The 18,474-nt window shown below is 62.3% G+C and overlaps 1 protein-coding gene across 4 annotated transcripts; it reads left to right on the top strand.

Annotated features, from left to right (window-relative positions):
- Nucleotides 1-744: 744 nt before the first annotated feature.
- On the top strand, nt 745-18,060 carry PLCB3 (phospholipase C beta 3). Of its 4 annotated transcripts, XM_033860915.2 has the most exons (32): nt 747-984; nt 3,699-3,776; nt 4,044-4,112; nt 4,202-4,342; nt 4,581-4,660; nt 4,770-4,823; nt 4,914-4,989; nt 5,097-5,197; nt 5,696-5,862; nt 5,936-6,082; nt 6,965-7,205; nt 7,410-7,494; nt 7,570-7,756; nt 8,558-8,763; nt 9,628-9,724; nt 9,805-9,889; nt 10,205-10,329; nt 10,648-10,802; nt 10,882-11,043; nt 11,703-11,802; nt 11,892-11,996; nt 12,227-12,318; nt 13,516-13,669; nt 13,755-13,790; nt 13,908-14,100; nt 14,519-14,660; nt 14,751-14,827; nt 14,940-15,029; nt 15,122-15,179; nt 15,454-15,540; nt 15,629-15,848; nt 16,924-18,060. In XM_033860915.2, the coding sequence occupies exons 1-31, from the start codon at nt 886-888 to the stop codon at nt 15,830-15,832; spliced, it is 3,693 nt and encodes a 1,230-aa protein (XP_033716806.1). In that variant the 5' UTR covers nt 747-885; the 3' UTR covers nt 15,833-15,848; nt 16,924-18,060. The 4 variants fall into 4 exon arrangements, 3 of the variants coding, with proteins under 3 accessions (XP_033716806.1, XP_033716805.1, XP_033716807.1); XR_012333580.1 differs by lacking the exon at nt 16,924-18,060 and having other exon boundaries at nt 745-984; nt 14,940-14,997; nt 15,629-15,682; XM_033860914.2 differs by lacking the exon at nt 16,924-18,060 and having other exon boundaries at nt 15,629-16,237.
- The last annotated feature ends 414 nt before the right edge of the window (nt 18,061-18,474 follow it).

The raw sequence follows: 18,474 nt of genomic DNA on the forward strand, positions 1-18,474 counted from the left end.
ACCCCTCTGGGCAAACGACCAGCTGTCCCCTTCTCAGTTTGCAGTCGAGAGCCCCGCAGGGACAGGCTCCAGGTTGAGCTGTGGGGGGTTGTCTGCGGAACAAGAAGGGCGCTGTTCCAGGGCTCGCTCTGGAAAGCCAGGGTGCTTGGGTCCTCAGAGGAGGCGACAGGCGCCGGGCCTCCCCGGGCTAGGGACGGGGGAGGGGCGCCCGCCGGCGGAAGGCCCATTAGCTTGCTAATTGCTCCCAGGGAGGGGAGGGCGGGTACCGAGCTGCTGCAGAAGGGGGTGAGGCGAAGTGAGGGCACAGAGGGGGGTGGGAGTGTCTTTTCCAGCGCTCAGCTAAGTGCTGCAGGAGTGGGGTGGGTGGCAGGTCTCTGCGCCCCCAGGCACAAGTCCTGCTCTCCGGTAGTACCCCACGCCCCTGCCCCTCAGAAACCTTAGCGGGCCGACCCCGGCCGGTCTTCGGCAGCGCCCTCTGCACGCAGTCCCTCCAGCTGCACCCCAACAGCCTCCCCGCCCCAAAGCGCCTTCCTCCAACCCCGAGCGGGTTCAGCTGAGCCACCCCCAGCGAAGTGCCCCAGTCCGGGCGTGCCTCTGCCCCATCCCTCCTCTGGTTGCAGTCGCCACCCCGGCCGCCAGGGGGAGCCGACGCGGGGCGGGCGGGCCCGACGCCGGGGGAGGGGGCGGTGCCGCTGCGGCCCCGCCCCCGCCCCGCCCCGGCCGGGCCCCGCCGATTCTCTGGTCTGTCCCGGACAGACTGGCGGGCGGGCGGGCGGTGACGCCGCCGGGCCGGAGCGGGCCGCGCGGGAGCGCGCGGAGGGAGCAGCGGCGCCGTCGGGTCCCCGTCGGGGCTCCGTGGGTCCCCGACCCGCCCCCGGCCCAGCTATGGCGGGCGCCAGGCCCGGCGTCCACGCGCTGCAGCTGGAGCCGCCCACCGTCGTGGAGACCCTGCGGCGCGGGAGTAAGTTCATCAAATGGGACGAGGTAAGTGCAGGGGCCCCCTGCTCCGCCCAGATCCGGGGACTCCCTCACCCCAGCTCCGCCAGCCGCCGGGGACCCCCAGCCCAGACTAGCCTGGCCACCGCGCCCCCCCCCCCCCCCACAATCCCAGCCTGGCTGCGCTCCGGAAACTTGAGTCCCCAGTCGTCCTCGTAATGAAGACTCTGTCCTCCACCCCCCACTCCCTCATCTACGGAAAATATGGCATTCATTCCTTGGCCCAGAGATTTCGAACCCCAATAAATTCCAGCCCCCCTATTTTCTCTGGCCCTTCTCACCTCTCCCGGCCGGTCTAATTCTGGTTCCCCCAACCCTGGCCTGGTCCCCAGACCCCTGCCCGGCACTGGACAGTCTGGCTGAAGAACCATAGCCCCCAGTCTGGTTCAGTGTACCCCCATTCTGAGTGGGTGCCTCTGGGACCCTACCCTTCCCAGTGCCCTAGTCTGAACATTCTTCTCCATTCATCACTTTTTCACCCTATTCTGGCTGGCACCCCTTTGCCCTGCTTCTGGATCCCAGCCCAGCTCGCTGCTCAGGTGGGAGCACCAAGTCACCCCCCCTAGTGGAGACTGTGCCCCCCCCAAGTTCCTCCACCCCGGGGGAACTTTGCTCTCCACTCCTTAGCATCGGGACTTTGAACCCCAATAGATCCTGACTCCCCCTCCCCACCACCCTTTACCTGACCTGTCCCTGGAGCTTCCCAGAGGCCCCGCTCCCACCTGCGGCTCTGCGAGCTGTCCTGCACCTCACCCTCGTTTACACACCGCCCCCTCCTCTGCCCCCTGGGCCCCTCCTTCCCCAGGGCTTTCCCCCCGCCTGCCTGAGCTGCCTTGCTGCTCCTTCCCAGACAGGCCGGAGGCCTGGAAGACTCGGCTCCTTTCCGGCTGGGTGGGGCGGGTAGGCGTGGGAGCTGGGGGGAGGGGCTTGGGGCGTGGCCTGAGGTAACAGGTGTGCCGTAGAGGGGTGCCCCGGCGCCCCTGGGGCTAGGGGAGACCCCTCCCCCCAGGCCGGCTTGAAGGGAAAAGTTTCTCCTTTTCCTTCCAGTGTGATAAACCCAAATAAGGAAGTGGGAACAGGGAGAGGGCCCTGGGGGTGGGGTAGGGGTTGCTGACAGGGACTTGGGGCCTGAGAACCTGGGGCCTGGGCTGCCTTTGAAGACCAGACCCCTGAGGAGGAGGAGAGGGAGACCCTGGAGGCAGTACCCACAGAACTCCCCCCTCATCACACTCCTGGGGGGCCCTGAGCCCAGGGCAGGGTTGGTAATCCCAGAGAGGGGCTAAGGATGGGTGTCAGCACAGTGAGGTGGGGAGGCCCGAGCATCCCAACAGTTCCCAAGCCTCCTAGCCCCTCTGCCCCCAGATCAACCTCCTGTCCTTTGTGAGTAAAGGCTGAGATGGGCGGGGCTAGTGCGGTCCCCATTCTCCAGAAGATGAAAACTGAGTCTGGAGACGGGAGGCTAATCCCAGGCCCCACAGTGGGGTTGTGGCTGAGGTCAGGAGCTGGGAGTCTGGCAGGGGTCCTAGTTCCCTGCTTCCCAAACCTCGGGACTCTGGAGCCATACTGCCTGCATGCAAATCTTGGCTCCTCTTCTTGACGTTAGGCAAGCTAGGTAGTCTCTCTGTGCCTCAGTCTTCTCACCTGTAAGCTGGGAAGAACAAGAGTGCAAACCTCATAGGTTGTTAGGAGGACTAAGTGAGCTCCTAGATATTGAGTGCTTAGACCCGGACCTGGCAAGCAGTAGGGGCAGCGTGAGGGTGAGCTGTTGTTACGACCATAGGATCGTCCACCAGTGAGCAGCAGTTTGGGGTGGCACCAAGGTGAGGCAGCGTCTTCTCTTGGCCTGGGCCAGGAGAGTTCTACCTGGAGCCACTTGGTCACTTGGGCCCTGGCCGAGTCTAAGCCTCTGATGACACCACCCCCTCCCCCACTGCTGCTGGTCCTGAGTCACACAGGGTGGCCCTCCTCAGAAAATGGGGCCAGTGCACCCTTTTCTACCCTCCTGCCAGCCAGGGCTGTTTGAGTGAGAACAGAATTCACTGTCTAGTCCTGAGGGCAGGGTGAGTCCCTTTCTGAGGGGACTTAGTCTGTGCTCTGTAAGGTGGGGTGAGCCTCGAAGCTGTGAGGCTCCAGTGGGGCGCAGGGTTGGGGGGGTAATGGACTTTGAAGCAGATGTAAGGGATGGCTGGTCGTCATGGGGACCCGAGGGACACAGAAGGACCATGGGGGTCAGGCTTCCAAACCCTCTTCTTTCATTCCATAAATATTCCCAAGGGGGCTGTGAGGGTTTCAGCCATCAGGGAGCTCTCAGACCTTATGAGGAAACTGAGCCCAGGCTTGGGGTCTGGGGAGGCCTCCCCAAGGAGGCAGGCCAGGTTTCAGGGATAGAGAAGGAAGGGAGAATATCCTCGCAAAGGAACAGTGATGCAAAGACTGGAGGTGGGGAATGGGTAGTTAGTGGTCCATGTGACAGAGTCTTAGGGCAAGAGAGCAGTGGGGCTGGGAGGGGACTAGGACCTCAGCTTTGTCCTGAGGACTGCAGGGAGCCACAAAGGACCTGTGGGCTGGCTTGAGGCTTCGTCTTCGCTACTGAGAGAAAGACTGGGTGGGGTGGGGGTGGGGGGATGGCCCCAGGGTGTCCAGGGACCAAACCTGGGCGGCAGCCCTTACCCCCTGACCCCTGCCGTCCATCTCGTCCCCAGGAGGCCTCCAGTCGGAACCTGGTAACTCTGCGCGTGGACCCCAGTGGCTTCTTCCTGTACTGGACGGGGCCCAACATGGTGAGGGCGGGTGCTGATGCCGCTTGCTGAGGTCTAGGGCTCCCACCCCAGACCCCCGAAACCACCCCCAGCCCCCGCCCATGGGGGTGGGGCCCTGCTGCTGCCTGACCTCTCCCACGGTTCCCTGGACAGGAAGTGCTAAGGGCGGGGGCTGAGGCTGGGGCTCCAGCGGGGGGTGGACACTCCCTGGCCTGCGTGGGGAGCTTGGGGGCTCCCAGCTGTCACCCTGTAGCCTCTCAGACGTCCCCTGGCATCTGGTTTCCCCAGGAGGTGGACACACTGGACATCAGTTCCATCAGGGACACGAGGACAGGCCGTTATGCCCGCCTACCCAAGGTGAGTGATGGGGGCCCAGGACTCAGGATGGGAGTGAGGCCGTGGGGGATGGGGACAACCCTCTTCACCCTTGGCTCTCACCTACTCAGGACCCCAAGATTCGGGAGGTGTTGGGCTTTGGGGGCCCTGATGCCCGGTTGGAGGAGAAGTTGATAACAGTGGTGGCTGGGCCAGACCCGGTGAATACATCGTTTTTGAACTTCATGGCCGTGCAGGATGACACAGCCAAGGTGGGCTGGGATTGATGGCTCGGCCTGGGGGAGCTGCAGCCTCACTTGCTGAGTCAGCCATCACTTAGTAGGCACCTGTTCTGTACTAGGCTGTCCTCTGCCCCGTTTCTAATCATCCTCTTACAAAGTGGTATTTAAGCACTTAGTGTGTACCAGACCTAGTTCTGGGCATGGGCTGTGGCTGGGCCAGCCCCTCTGTGCCCCCCTCACGCCCTCCCCCCGGATCCTGACCCCTCAGGTCTGGTCCGAGGAGCTGTTCAAGCTGGCTATGAACATCCTGGCTCAGAACGCCTCCCGGAACACCTTCTTGCGCAAAGCGTGAGCCCTGGGCCTGCCCCGGGGCGGCCGGGTTGGGGGGGTGCATCGGGGGCAGGGGGGGGTTCAGGTAGCTGTTCCCAGGGCGTGACCCTTCTACCTGTGTCCCCAGGTACACGAAGCTGAAACTGCAGGTGAACCAGGATGGACGGATCCCGGTCAAGAAGTGAGCGCCCCTTTCCCTTAGCACCTCCTCTGCTTCTCTGACCTTGGTGACCTTTGCCCCCACTGACCCTAACCCCTCCCATCTGCTCAGCATCCTGAAGATGTTCTCAGCAGACAAGAAGCGGGTAGAAACTGCGCTGGAATCCTGTGGCCTCAATTTCAACCGGGTGAGGGGGCTGGGGACAGGGGCCGGGGTTGGGGGGTGTCACAGTGGGCGCCAGCTCTTTGAGGGCTGGCTGTCCCTGGGTTCTCACCCTTCACTCCTGGCCCCTAGAGCGAGTCCATCCGGCCTGACGAGTTTTCCTTGGAAATCTTCGAGCGGTTCTTGAACAAGCTTTGTCTGCGGCCGGACATTGACAAGATCCTGCTGGAGATGTGAGCAGGGCTGGGCCTGCCTCCCAGTCCCCCATACGCCATGTCTGGCCTCTGCTGGCGTTCCCTCCAGTTCAAGGGAGGGGAATTGGAGCTGTCGGGGTCTCTGCGTGCTGGAGCTGTGCCTGTGCTCAGAGCTGCCTTGCCTGGGGCTCTGTCATGGACAGTTCTGTGCTGACCCTTGGCCACTGGGGCTGAGGACCCAGTGGCTCAGACGTGTGGTCGGTGAGGGCTGGAGCTGAGATCGGGTCCAGGATCTGGAAGCATGGTGTGGCGGGCCAAGCACTTGGTGGCTTCCAAAGCCCTTGCTGATACCAATGGCAGCACCAAATGGTTAGGAGGGCGGATGGGGAAACTGAGGCCCAGAGGGGCCAGCGACTTGCCCAAGTCCCAGTCAGAGGGTTCTGGAGCCAGACCCGGCCTTCTGACTCCTCGCAGGGTGAGGGTTTGGAGCAGGGGCTGGTGAGGCTCCAGCCTGACTCCACTTCCCGCCCCCTCCAGAGGCGCCAAGGGCAAACCATACCTGACACTGGAGCAGCTCATGGACTTCATCAACCAGAAGCAACGGGACCCGAGGCTCAATGAAGTGCTGTACCCGCCTCTGCGGCCCTCCCAGGCCCGGCTGCTTATCGAGAAGTATGAGCCCAACCAGCAATTCCTGGAGAGAGGTGAGCCGGCGTGGGAGCTGGGGGCAAGGCGGGAGGGCCCCAGCTGCCCCTGCTGACCCCACCCCGCCCCCAGACCAGATGTCCATGGAGGGCTTCAGCCGCTACCTGGGAGGTGAGGAGAACGGCATCCTGCCCCTAGAGGCTCTGGATCTGAGCGCAGACATGACCCAGCCGCTCAGTGCCTACTTCATCAACTCCTCACACAACACCTATCTCACTGGTGAGCAAGCCCATCCAGCATGACCTCTGCCCTCTGCCCTCTGGCCCTTAGACTGCTTCCCTCCTTTTGGGGTGGCCCCTGCTAGGGATACACGCCTGGAACAGACTGCCTGCCCTGGGGAGTGGGCTTCTGTGGAAGGGTTTCTCGGGGTGGTCCAGGAGGCTTCCCCGGGGGAAGGGCTGAGGCCTGCATCTGCCCCGCGAAGGAACAGCCTGTGCGTAGGCCCGGGGGCAGGAGGCCCTTTGGTGCTCTTAAGCAGAAAGGCGGCTGAGAGGTGGGGTGGGGCGGGGACTGGGGCAGGTAGAGATGAGAGGGACCCAGGGGGCACAGAAGGAATGGGAAGAATTTGGACTGATCCTAAGTGCGTGGGAAGGCTTCTTGCAAGGTGTTTAGCAGGGGGAGGTGATGTGACCTGGTATGTTTTTAGAAGGATGATGCCAGGTGCTTCGCAGAGATTGGATGGGAGGCGGGGAGGGGCCTGCTGTCCCCAGGAGGAGGTGATGGAGGCTGTTCCAGGGCAGCAGCGGTGGAGGGAGGAAAGGGAAGCAAGGGGCCATGGGGGTGTTGGGGCTGACTCCCCGGTTCAGGCTGGTGGGATGGGGGGTGGCGGGTGTTTATCTGAGAGAGGGTGAGACCTGGAGGAGGAACCAGCCTGTCAGCCAGTGCTGGTGGATGCCGACTCTACCTGGCTTTGGGACTTTGCGGGGAGATGGTGCTGGTTCCACAGTGAATTAAGGAGTCGTCAGAAGCTGGCCAGACAGAGCGTGCCAGGGCCAGGCCACCCCCGGGGCTCTGCGTCCCCAGCATGGCGCGGTTCAGCGCAGGCCTGGGGAAGAGGGCGAGGCTGGCGGGGTGGCCGTGGTGACGGAGCCTCGCCCCCAGCGGGGCAGCTGGCGGGAACCTCGTCGGTGGAGATGTACCGGCAGGCACTGCTGTGGGGCTGCCGCTGCGTGGAGCTGGACGTGTGGAAAGGGCGGCCGCCTGAGGAGGAGCCCTTCATCACCCACGGCTTCACCATGACCACGGAGGTGCCGCTGCGAGATGTGCTGGAGGCCATTGCGGAGACCGCCTTCAAGACCTCGCCCTACCCTGTCATCCTCTCCTTTGAGAACCATGTGGACTCGTGAGTGGGCCCCTGACCCTGGGACCCCGATCCTGGCCTGGGGACCCCTGATGACCCAGAGACAACCACCTCACCGTGGCACTGTTGGACTGCTCCTGTGACCTCTGACCCTGGGATCTTTCACTGACCCTGCCGGCCTCTGACCTACCCTGGGGACCTCAGCTTCACCCCAAGAACCTCTGACCTCTGACCTTGGCCCCACAGGGCAAAGCAGCAGGCCAAGATGGCTGAGTACTGCCGCTCCATCTTTGGGGACGCGCTGCTCATCGACCCCCTGGACAAGTACCCGGTATGGGGCTCAGAGCCAGGGCGGGGCATGGGGGTGAGGGCGCCCAGCAAACCCTGACCTGTCCGTGCCCACCAGCTGGCCCCGGGCGTCCCCCTGCCCAGCCCTGAGGACCTGATGGGCCGCATCCTGGTGAAGAACAAGAAGCGGCACCGGCCCAGCACTGGCGTTCCCGACAGCTCCGTGCGCAAGCGGCCGCTAGAGCAGAGCAACTCGGCCCTGAGTGAGAGCTCCGCTGCCACCGAGCCCTCCTCGCCCCAGCTCGGTACGGCCCTGGCCTGACCTTCGACCCCAGTCCTGACCCTAACCTCCCACTTCACTGAGCTCAGCCCTCCCCGGGGATGCTCTTTCTGCTCCCAACCTGACCTCCCTCCTCACCAAGCCGCTCACCACCTCTCAGCTGAGTATGGGACCTCTGACCCCTGACCCCAGGTGCTCACCTCACTGAACTTCACCCCAGTTGGATTTGGCTCCATCCACCTCCTGACCCCTCAATCTCAGCCTCCACCTCGCCCCTCACAGAGCCCTCCCCCTCAACCAGGTTATGACTCTGAATTCTGACCTCTGACCTCAATCACCTCTGACCTAAACCACCTCTCTCCTGAGACCCCTACTGAGTCTACCCACCCAGCTGGTTCTAGTTTCAGCTCACCCAGGACCTCTCACTTTACTGAGGTCCCGCTTACATCCGACCCGAGTGCTCACCTCACTAAGCGCCCTCACTGGGTGTGGCCCTCACTGAGCCCTGACTTGGAGCCCCACCTTGTCATCCTTTACCCCCACTGTCAAGGCTGTTGTACCCCAATTCTCACTCTTCTGAGCCACGCTACCTATCTCCCTGCTGGATATAACTCTGCATCCTGATCTTTGACCTTTGATTTGTCTATACCACCGTACGGTTTGATCCCATCCAGCTGCTGAGCTCCCCCCGTCCCCCAGCCACACTGCCCTGAGAGTGCCCCTTGACTCCGTGAGCCGCCTCTACACGCTGGGCACAACTCCTCCTGGCTCCTGTGTGTCAGTGTGTGCCCTGACCCCCGACCCCCTGTGGCCTTGTCCTCTGCAGGGTCCCCCAGCTCTGACAGCTGCCCAGGCCTGAGCAATGGGGAGGAGGCGGGCCTTGAGAAGCCCAGCCTGGAGCCTCAGAAGTCTCTGGGTGAGGAGAGTTTGCAGCGGGGCCCTGATGCCCTTGGATCTGCCTACCGTGAGGATGAGGAAGAGGATGAGGAAGAGGAGGAACAGACGGACCCCAAAAAGCCGACCACCGATGAGGTCAGGCCTACAGGCAGGAAGAGGGGGTGGCGGCACATCTTCACTTCCCAAGTGTTTGCTGAGCCCTGACTGTGCCGGGCACAGCACCAGGTGCTGGGTCCGCTCGCGATCAGATGTTACCCCTGCTCTCCCAGAGTTCAGAGGGGGATGTGTGTGGAGTGAGGGAGGGGTCTCAGATACACAGGCACGGAAGCGAGTGTGAAATTGTGTTCAGGACGTGGGCCGGGAGGGGGAGTCGGACCTCAGCAGGGGTGTTGGGTGAGCAGACCTGAGGAAGAGGGAGCACCGTGCAAAGGCCCTGTGGCAGGGCCAGAGAGTGCAGGGGGAGGGGGCAGTGCAAGACGAGGGAGCGCTGAGTTTTGAGGAGAGAAGGTGACAGAAAAGGTCACTCATGAGATTGGGTTTGAGAGGGGCCCAGAGTGGGCAAGGGTGTGGGCAGCCATGGTCGAGCTCAGGTAGCAGGGGTTGAGTCTGAGGCTCTTCTGAGCCACCCAGTAGGAGATGGCAGGTGGTGGTTGGAAGTGAGACTGGGGATGGAAATTTGGGGCTCATCTGCGTGTGAATAATTGAACCCCTGGGGTTGGGTGAGGAGTTCCAGCTTCCAAGGATCAGGGAGATAGAAGGCAAACCAGGAAGGTGGGGTCCAGGGCACATCAGAGAGGCCCAGAGAGAAGGCTGCGGGACAGATGGGACCAGGACTGACAGGCGTGGCCAGGCTGGGGTCTTTGCTGGGAGAACTGGGCAGTGTGATTGCAGGGCTGGGAGGAGGGTCAGTGCCTCCTTTGTGGTGGGGGGCAGGTGAGGGAACTTCCAACTGATGGCTGGGGGCTATGGGACCGCTGACCCTGCATTTGGGGGCCACAGGGCACTGCCAGCAGTGAGGTCAATGCCACTGAGGAAATGTCGACGCTTGTCAACTACATCGAGCCCGTCAAGTTCAAGTCCTTTGAGGCTGCTCGAAGTGAGTGGGGTGAGAGGTGGAGGAGTGGGAGGGGGTCGGGCCCTGCCAGGCCTGACCCCCTCCCACTCCCCACCCCCCAGAGAGGAACAAGTGCTTTGAGATGTCATCCTTTGTGGAGACCAAGGCCATGGAGCAACTGACCAAGAGCCCCATGGAGTTTGTGGAGTATCCTTCCGCGTTGCTAGGGCTGGCGGGGTGGGGCTCCTCACTCGGAGGCTGGCGCAGACGTTCTGACCCCACTCGTAGCACCTGCGCAGGATCCTGATGCTCTAGCGCCCCGGTCTGGGTTTTGAGCAGGCCTGGGAGACTGTGCAGGGCCTAGGCGGAGAAGCGGGGGACTGAAGGGGCAGCTTGAGCAAAGGCGGGGAGGTGGGTTCACAGGAGCTGAGGATGGGCCTGGAGCACTGGGCTCGAGGCAGAAGGCGGGGCCGCCACCCGACGGGGCCAGTACCCGGCGTGGCCCCTGACTGCCAACCTCAGATACAACAAGCAGCAGCTCAGCCGCATCTACCCCAAGGGCACACGCGTGGACTCGTCCAACTACATGCCCCAGCTCTTCTGGAATGTGGGCTGCCAGCTCGTCGCGCTCAACTTCCAGACCCTGGGTGAGTGCTGGCCTGCCTTGACCTTTGACCTCTGGCCCCCCGCCTCACTGACCTCTGCCCCATGACCCTGTTCCTCTTGACTGAAGGGGCCTCTGACTGTCTAATCCCAGATCCCCAAACCCAGCCGAGACCTTGGCTGACCCTAACTCCTGACCTTGGCTGACCCTAGACCTTGTCCATTCTTTCCTGAGTCTGGATCCTTGATGCCATTTGATCCGACCTGAACGACTCCTGGTCCCCCCTCTGCACGGCACTGTTCTTCCTGACTCCTGACCCCATCTGACCTGCTGACCCTTGCCCTCCCCCTGTTGCCCCCAGACGTGGCCATGCAGCTCAACGCGGGCGTGTTCGAGTACAATGGGCGCAGTGGCTACCTACTCAAGCCCGAGTTCATGCGGCGGCCGGACAAGTCCTTTGACCCCTTCACCGAGGTCATCGTGGATGGCATCGTGGCCAATGCCGTGCGGGTCAAGGTGGGACCAGGGAGGGCTCAGGCCAGGGTGTCCTGGGGACGGGACTCTCAGCAGCCACCTCACCCTCCTGGCCCCCCAGGTGATCTCGGGGCAGTTCCTGTCCGACAGGAAGGTGGGCATCTACGTGGAGGTGGATATGTTCGGCCTCCCTGTCGACACGCGGCGCAAGTACCGCACTCGGACCTCTCAGGGGAACTCGTTCAACCCCGTGTGGGATGAGGAGCCCTTCGACTTCCCCAAAGTGAGCCCCGCGCCTGCGCCCTCCCCGGCACAGGGAGCTGCAGCCCAGACCTGCCGGGCTCTCTTAGTGGGGGGACGGGAACCAGAAGCATTGGTGGCGGTTGGGGATGTGAAGGTGGTTGTGCCCCAGCACCTCAAGGCTGGGCCTGTCACTTCCAGGCCCCACCCCGGGTCCTGCATGTCCCAGCATCAGGCTCACACTCCCTTCCCTGTGTGGGGTGAGAGGAGAGGACAGGAAGCTGAGACAGCAGGAGGTCCCACAGCTCCCGTTGGCGCCCACCCCATCTCCCAGGCAGGAGGGACTTGCTCCAAGCTCACCCCAGCTTCTCCCTGCCCCCCAAATGGATGGGCCCTCTGCAGCCTGCTGGGGTGGGGTGTGGCCTCAGGCCCAGACGCATGCCAGTTTCTAAGCTGGCAATGACCAGGCCTGTCCCACCATAGCGATGCCTGGAGGGGTCCATCTGCCTGTTCTCTTGACTCAGGGCTCTGGTGGAAGCTGGTCATCCCTTTGGCGAGGTCACAGAGGTGTGGGTCCACCACTGGCTCAGTGACGATGGTGACTGATGGTCAGTGGTTGGGTCAGATTGTCCAAGGGCCCACTCTGGGTGTCGGCCTTGGTGGCTGTGGTCAGCTGCAGCTCAGACCAGTCTGGGCCCTCAGGTGGTACTGCCCACGCTGGCTTTGCTGCGCATCGCGGCCTTTGAGGAGGGTGGCAAGTTCGTGGGGCACCGGATCCTGCCTGTCTCTGCCATCCGCTCAGGTGAGGCCACCTGGGCTCTGGGCAGCGTGGGGGGCAGGGTGTGTGGGGACCTATCGGGGCGCAGCCACCTTGCCCTCCCGCCCTCCCAGGGTACCACTACATCTGCCTGCGGAACGAGGCCAACCAGCCGCTGTGCCTGCCGGCCCTGCTTGTCTACACTGAGGCCTCTGACTACATTCCCGATGACCACCAAGGTGAGCTGGAGGGAGCTGGGGCGGGGCAGCCAGGCAGGGTGGGGACAAGGACACCACCAGGGCCTGGGAGTGGCTGAGACTGGTGGCCCCAACTGAGGGTGGAAAACAGAGCTGAGGGTGGGTTCTGTGCTCCCTCCGTCCCTCCGTGAGACCAGAGCCGGGGAAGGCTGGTCTGGAGGCTGGCTCCGGGGGTGCTATCTCTGAGACCCTTGCCCTCTGCTCCCGCCCAGACTACGCAGAGGCCCTGATCAATCCCATCAAGCACGTCAGCCTGATGGACCAGAGGGCCAAGCAGCTGGCTGCCCTCATTGGGGAGAGTGAGGTGAGCCGGGGCAGGCCGGGGGCAGGCGGCAGGCAGCAGGGCTCAGGCTCACCCGGACCCTGGGGGCCCTTGGGGGTCGGCGTGTGGGTGGGGTAGGGAGGTGAGGGCTGACCTCTGGGCCCACCCTGCAGCCTTCTCTGCTCTCCTACACCTGCACCGTCCCATGCCACTCCCAGCTGGTGGTCTGGCTCTTCTCCCCAAGTGGGGCTGTTCCCTGCCTGCTGCAGATGCTAACTTCATGCAGTTACCCACACCCACACCGTCCCTCCAACCCTGGGCTCCGCCTCCAACGCTGGCTTTTCCGCCCTGGTGCAGGGCAGCGTGGGGCTTCAGGGCTCCCTTGTTCAATAGGCTCAGCAGTCTCCCGTTACTCTCCACATTTTAAGGAGGTGGAAACCACCCCTTTTGCATGAGAAAGGCCTTCAGGACAGTCCTGGGCTAGAAGTCTTCCTGCTGCCAGTGGGTTCGGGGCCAGGGTGCAGGGTTCAGCCACAGCCGCTTCACCAGGGCATCTGGAAATCCTGGGAGCCGGGCAGTGGCTTCTGCGGGGAGGGGTCAGGAGCAGAGGCTCGCCGCAGATCTAGACCCGGTCTCACGGGGCCCTGCGGCAGGCAGGGAAGAGAGACGGCTGCCTAGAGCTGTTAGTGGGAGAGGCTGGTGCCCACTCTGTGGTCACTTCCTTCATTGATTTAATCAGGAGCTAAGCAACGAGGAAGATGAGCAGCTGTGGGCAAGGGTGGAGGGGGACTTGGAGAGGGGAGGAAACGGGGCTGGGCTAAGGCTTTCCGGAACAATCTGGAAGCTCCTAAGCATATGCAGGGAGGCCTGGCATCCTAGAGACACGACCTCACGTTATCTTCTTCATGCCTCACGTGGAAAGAGGGGTTGGAAATGCTCATTTTCTACCTCTTGTTCTCATGGAGTTGTCCCAGCAGCCCCACATTACAGAGGAGGAGTCCAGGGCCAGGCAGGCTGAGGGAGGTTGTGAAGGACAGAAAGGTCTGGAGACGGGGAATTCCCTGGCGGTCCCGTGGTTAGGACTCCGCACTTTCACTGCTATGGGCCCGGGTTTGGTCCCTGGTCGGGGAACTAAGATCCCACATGCCACGTGGCATGGCCAAAAAAAAAAAAAAAAAGGGTCTGGAGAGAACAACGTTTCTGGAAAGAGCATAAAGCATTCTACTTTCTCCCCCACAGGCTCAGGCTGGCCTAGAGACAAGCCAGGAGACCCAGTCTCAGCAGCCAGGGTCCCAACTGACCCCAAACCCCACACCCAGCCCACTGGACGCCTCCCCCCGCCGGGCCCCAGGCCCCATCACCTCCTCCACCAGCACCTCCCTCAGCAGCCCAGGTGAGGGGCAGCCTGGAGTGGGCGCAGGGACATAGCTCTGCTGCTGGCTCCTCCAGCTTCTGACAGACTTGCTTCTGCTCTCCAGGTCAGCGTGATGACCTCATTGCCAGCGTCCTCTCAGGTAGGGGGCAGGCCTGTTCTGGGGGCGGGGCTACTCCTGGAGGGGGCAGGTGCTCCTGCAGGGTTGGTCTGCCCCAGCCCGGCCCGGCCCGGCCCATCTTTGCTCTGCTGCCCACAGAGGTGGCCCCGGCCCCGCTGGATGAGCTCCGAGGCCACAAGGCCCTGTTGAAGCTCCAGAGCCGGCAAGAGCGAGACTTTCGAGAGCTGCACAAGAAGCATCAGCGGAAGGCGGTTGCCCTCACACGCCGGTTGCTCGACAACCTGGCCCAGGCCCAGGCCGAGAGCAGGTGCCGGCACCGGCCGGGTGTCCTGTGAGTGTCCAGCCTGCCTGTGTGCAAGTGTGCTGCGTGCATGGATGTGAATATGAGAATGTGTGTGCACATGGGTTTTTGCACTAGGTGGGCGTGGAGGGACGGCCAAGCGCTGCCCCTTGACCCCAGGGAGGAGGGTTTGGTGCGAGGAAGACAGAGGAATCTGGGTCCCACCCTCTTTCCGCCAGGGAGCGATACCTTTTTTGAAGTCCCCGTAAGAGTGTGTTTCCAGAGACTGTTGCCCAAACAGTCTCGCAACATTTGGGTGGAGCTAACAGGCCTCCTCATTGGCGTAACAGATCCCACCCCCGTGGGCTGCCATCTCCCATTGCCTGCTGGAGTATGCCCTGTCCCCCTGCCCTCCCAGCCCAAGTCCATGTGATGACCTGAGCATCACCCAGAGGGGTTCTCCCCACAGAGGCGGGGAGGACGAGAGGGAGGAGGAGGAAGAGGTGAAGAGGTATCAAGAGTTCCAGAAGAAGCAGGTGCAGTGTCTGCTGGAGCTGAGGGAGGCCCAGGCGGACACAGAGGCCGAGCGGAGGCTGGAGCACCTGAGACAGGTGAGGGGGACGTGTGGCAGTGGGGGAGAGGCTGCCTCCTGGACAGGCCTGTCACAGCCCGTGTCACCTGTTGGCCACCTGTGTCTATAGGCTCAGCAGAGGCTCAGGGAGATTGTCATGGATGCTCACACCACTCAGTGCAAGAGACTGAAGGAGATGAACGAGAGGTGAAGGCAGGGGATCTCATGGGCAGACGGGGGATACTCCCTGGTGCCAGGAGGAGGGCAGAGACCCCAGTCCTGCCATTGAGGCTTCCTCTTCCCCCACTGGCTCCTCCAGGGAGAAGAAGGAACTGCAGAAGATACTGGACAGGAAGCGCCACAACAGTATCTCAGAGGCAAAGACCAGGGAGAAACATAAGAAGGAGGCGTAAGGGCATCAGGGCCGGGAGCCATTTGGGCGCTGGGCAGGCCGGGCCGGGTGCCTGGGCACTGAGCCCATCCTGCCTTGCTCCTGTGCAGGGAACTGACAGAGATTAACCGTCGACACATCACTGAGTCGGTCAACTCCATCCGTCGGGTGAGTGAAGTTCAGGTGCCACCCTAGCCCACCCCTGTTCCTTCAGTCATCGTAAACCTGTATCCTGGGGGCCAGCCTGGTGCTACGTTGTCCTAGAGGGATTTCTAGAGCCTTTTCCTTTGGGTCTGGAAGGTTTGCTATAAGAGTCATCTCAGGACCCTGTGGCCACACAACTCCGGGAGCCTATGCCTGCCTGACTTCTGTGCCCAGGCAGAGCCCTGGGGTCCGGGCCCCTTCCTTAGAGACCCTTGGCTGAGCCCTTGCCCCCCCACAGCTGGAGGAGGCCCAAAAGCAGCGGCAGGAACGCCTTGTGGCCGCGCAGCAGCAGATTCTCCAACAGCTGACAGAAGAGGAGCCCAAGGTGAGGCCTTGGATAAGGGGCAGGCAGGCAGCAGGTAGGCAGGGCGCCGGGTGGCCTGGCTTTGCCTGTGATACTCTTCTTCCTGCAGCTGCTGGCCCAGCTGGCCCAGGAGTGTCAGGAGCAGCGGGAGAGGCTGCCCCAGGAGATCCGCCGGAGCCTGCTGGGCGAGACACCGGAGGGACTGGGGGACGGGCATCTGGTGGCCTGTGCCAGCAATGGTCACGCGCCTGGGAGCAGTGGGCACCTGTCCGGTGCTGATTCGGAGAGCCAAGAGGAGACTACGAAGCTCTGAACTGGCTGAGCAAGAGGTGGCCACCAGGCCAGGGTGGGCACTGGGAGGAGGGCAGGAGGCTAAGACACTAAATGCTTTTTTTTTTTTTAAACTTTTTATCTTTAGAAATTTTATTTTTTTAAACTGGGGTGAGCACCCCACACTAACTCCCTTCCTTCACCCTCCTGGGGCCCCTTTAATCCCCAGTCCCTCCTTCCTGCCCTCAGTCCTAGGGGAGGTGCTGGGTGGGTCACTGTGGGCCAGAAGGGCCTCGCCCCCAGGACACCCACACCCTAGAGTGGGACTCATTTCCCTCACTTCCCCAGGGAACAGTGGGTGGAGACTTTGAGCTCCGGGAAGTCAGGGTCATGTTCTTTCTCTATCCTTTGGGGATTTTTTTACATGAATAAAAGTGGATTTCAGGGACCCTGTGTGCAGCGTGGTTTGGGGTGGGGCAGTGCTGGAGAGGACTCGGGCCCTAGATCTGGCTCTGCTACTTCTGGAGCCTCAGTTTTCTCATCTATAAAATGGGATTGTGGGATTGAGGTCAGGCCCCCAACAAAGGGTTGCTGGGTTTCAATCTTGAGACCTCCTTGCCCAGGAACTGCCTGCAGATCTTCCCAGTGACCTGACATCAGAGGCCCTCTGGCCTCCCCCAGGCTTTCCTGCCTCTATGCCCTCTGCCCTGGGCTATCACTCCTGCTCCCCTCTCCTCCCACCACCCCACCCCACCCCACCCCCACCCATTACTGTTCTCCCTCCCGGGCTCTTCTTGTCCTCCCTTCACAGAGGCTCAGGCCTCTGCTTCAGGAAGCCTCCCCTGCACCCTCTTCCTGTTGCCTGATATGACCCAAGCACCCAGCATCTTCCGCTGAGGCTGCTCTGGGCCACACAGGCAGTTGACTGTATGGGGGATGGACCTGTTAGGGGTGGAGCTGGGCAGCTCAGAACCTGCCCAACATCAGGGGACCTGGGCTCTCAGCAATAGGTGGGAAGTGGATGAGCCTGGAAGTGACCTTGGGAGAAGGGAGGCTGACAGTCACAGACACAGGGGCTAGGAGACGCAGCATCCCCCTCATCCCTGTGAGGGAGACGTTATGCCTGTTTTGCAGATGAGGAAACTGAGGCCACAACTAAGTCAAGACGTCCTGACCTGGAGGCAGGGTGGGCCTGGACCCTCTATGGCAGACTGTCTTCGGCCAGCCTGGAGGACCTGCTCCATGCCTCCCCCTCGTGCCCTGGGACAGCGTGGAGTGGCAGAGACCCCGCAGCGAGGGTGCGGCTGGGTTCTGCAGCAGGGTCAGGCTGCTCCATGCCTCCCCCTCCTGCCTGGGACAGCGTGGAGTGGCAGAGACCCCGCAGCGAGGGTGCGGCTGGGCTCTGCAGCAGGGTCAGGCTGCTCCATGCCTCCCCCTCCTGCCTGGGACAGCGTGGAGTGGCAGAGACCCCGCAGCGAGGGTGCGGCTGGGCTCTGCAGCAGGGTCAGGCTGGCACTTCTTCAAGGCCTCTCCCAGCTTCCTGGCGCTTCCCGGGCTGCCTCCCTCCTCCAGAGGAAGGCAGCCTCTTATCTGAGCTTATCTCCTGCCAATTGAGTGTTTTCTTTCTTTGTTTTTGCTGCAACCTCAGGCAAACAGATGGGGTGGGGAGGCCAGAGAAACAGGATTTCCAGAGCGGGGCCTTCCCAGGGCTGGGGACCTCTGCTTTGGGCGCTGCTCCCTTAGGGTCAGTATCATTGCCCGGGTCTTCCCTGCTTCTGTGGTCAGGTCTTGTCCTAGCCCCAAAGCTGCCCCGTCCAGGCCCCTGAGCAGCTGACTTCCATCTTCCTGACTCCACACATAAACACTACACGTCAGTCCACAGGTCCTCAAAGACCAGGCTAAACTCCAAACTCCTGGGCATGACATTCCGACCCTTGAGAAGCCTGGTCTCTGCAGCTCCCCCATCCTTCCAAGGGTTTACTCTTTCCTCCACTGGGAATGACAGCCCCCTCCCCCATCTCAAGTCTCAGCTCTAGCTCACCTCTTCCCTGAAGCCGTCCCTGACTTTACCCTGCCGGAGGGAGCCGCCCTCAACCCGCTTCCAGGCCCCTGTTATAGCACTGGCTGACAGTAACTCCACTGTGAGAGGCTGGCTTTCCCCTTGCCAGAAAGCTTGGGACAGCAGGGGCTGTGGCGTAATTCATCTCTGTGTACCTAGTACAAAGTGCTGGCTTGTCTGTAGGGGGCGCCAATAAATCTTTCTGAAATTGAGCTCTGAGCTCTGCTCCCAGGTCCTGGTGAAGCTTCTCGGGTTCCCTAGCCATCGCTCTACTCACTGCCCTGACCCGAGCGTTCCACCCCCTCCCCCGCCCTACGCGTCCAGCCAGTTCCCTGAGGAGCGCTGGCCCCAGGCCGGCCACACAGTAGCTGCTCAAAAGGACTGACCCAAATAGGAACAAATGACCCTCCCCTGGGGGACTGCGGCACGGTTTGCAGTGCGTGGAATTCCGGCGGCCAGCCGGCCTGCAGTTCCCAATTACCATATTAGAGATAAGGACCTGGAGGTCCCCGAGGTCCGGTCGCACTCCGCTTCCCGGAGGCCGAGCAGCCGTGGCTCTGCTCGCCGCCTCAACCCCTCTCTGATCTCGGTCCCATGATGTCACTCAGAAACAGCCTCAATTTCCC

The sequence above is a fragment of the Tursiops truncatus genome, chromosome 8 (assembly GCF_011762595.2).
Source record: "Tursiops truncatus isolate mTurTru1 chromosome 8, mTurTru1.mat.Y, whole genome shotgun sequence".
NCBI lineage: Eukaryota > Metazoa > Chordata > Mammalia > Artiodactyla > Delphinidae > Tursiops > Tursiops truncatus.

Bases quoted from the DNA above. Each gene is read 5' to 3' on its own strand.
- PLCB3 (XM_033860915.2), top strand. From the start codon at position 886: ATGGCGGGCGCCAGGCCCGGCGTCCACGCGCTGCAGCTGGAGCCGCCC. The intron at 4,990-5,096 runs GTGAGGGGGCTG...CCTGGCCCCTAG, and splicing joins GTGGCCTCAATTTCAACCGG to AGCGAGTCCATCCGGCCTGA. The intron at 11,803-11,891 runs GTGAGGCCACCT...CCGCCCTCCCAG, and splicing joins TGTCTCTGCCATCCGCTCAG to GGTACCACTACATCTGCCTG.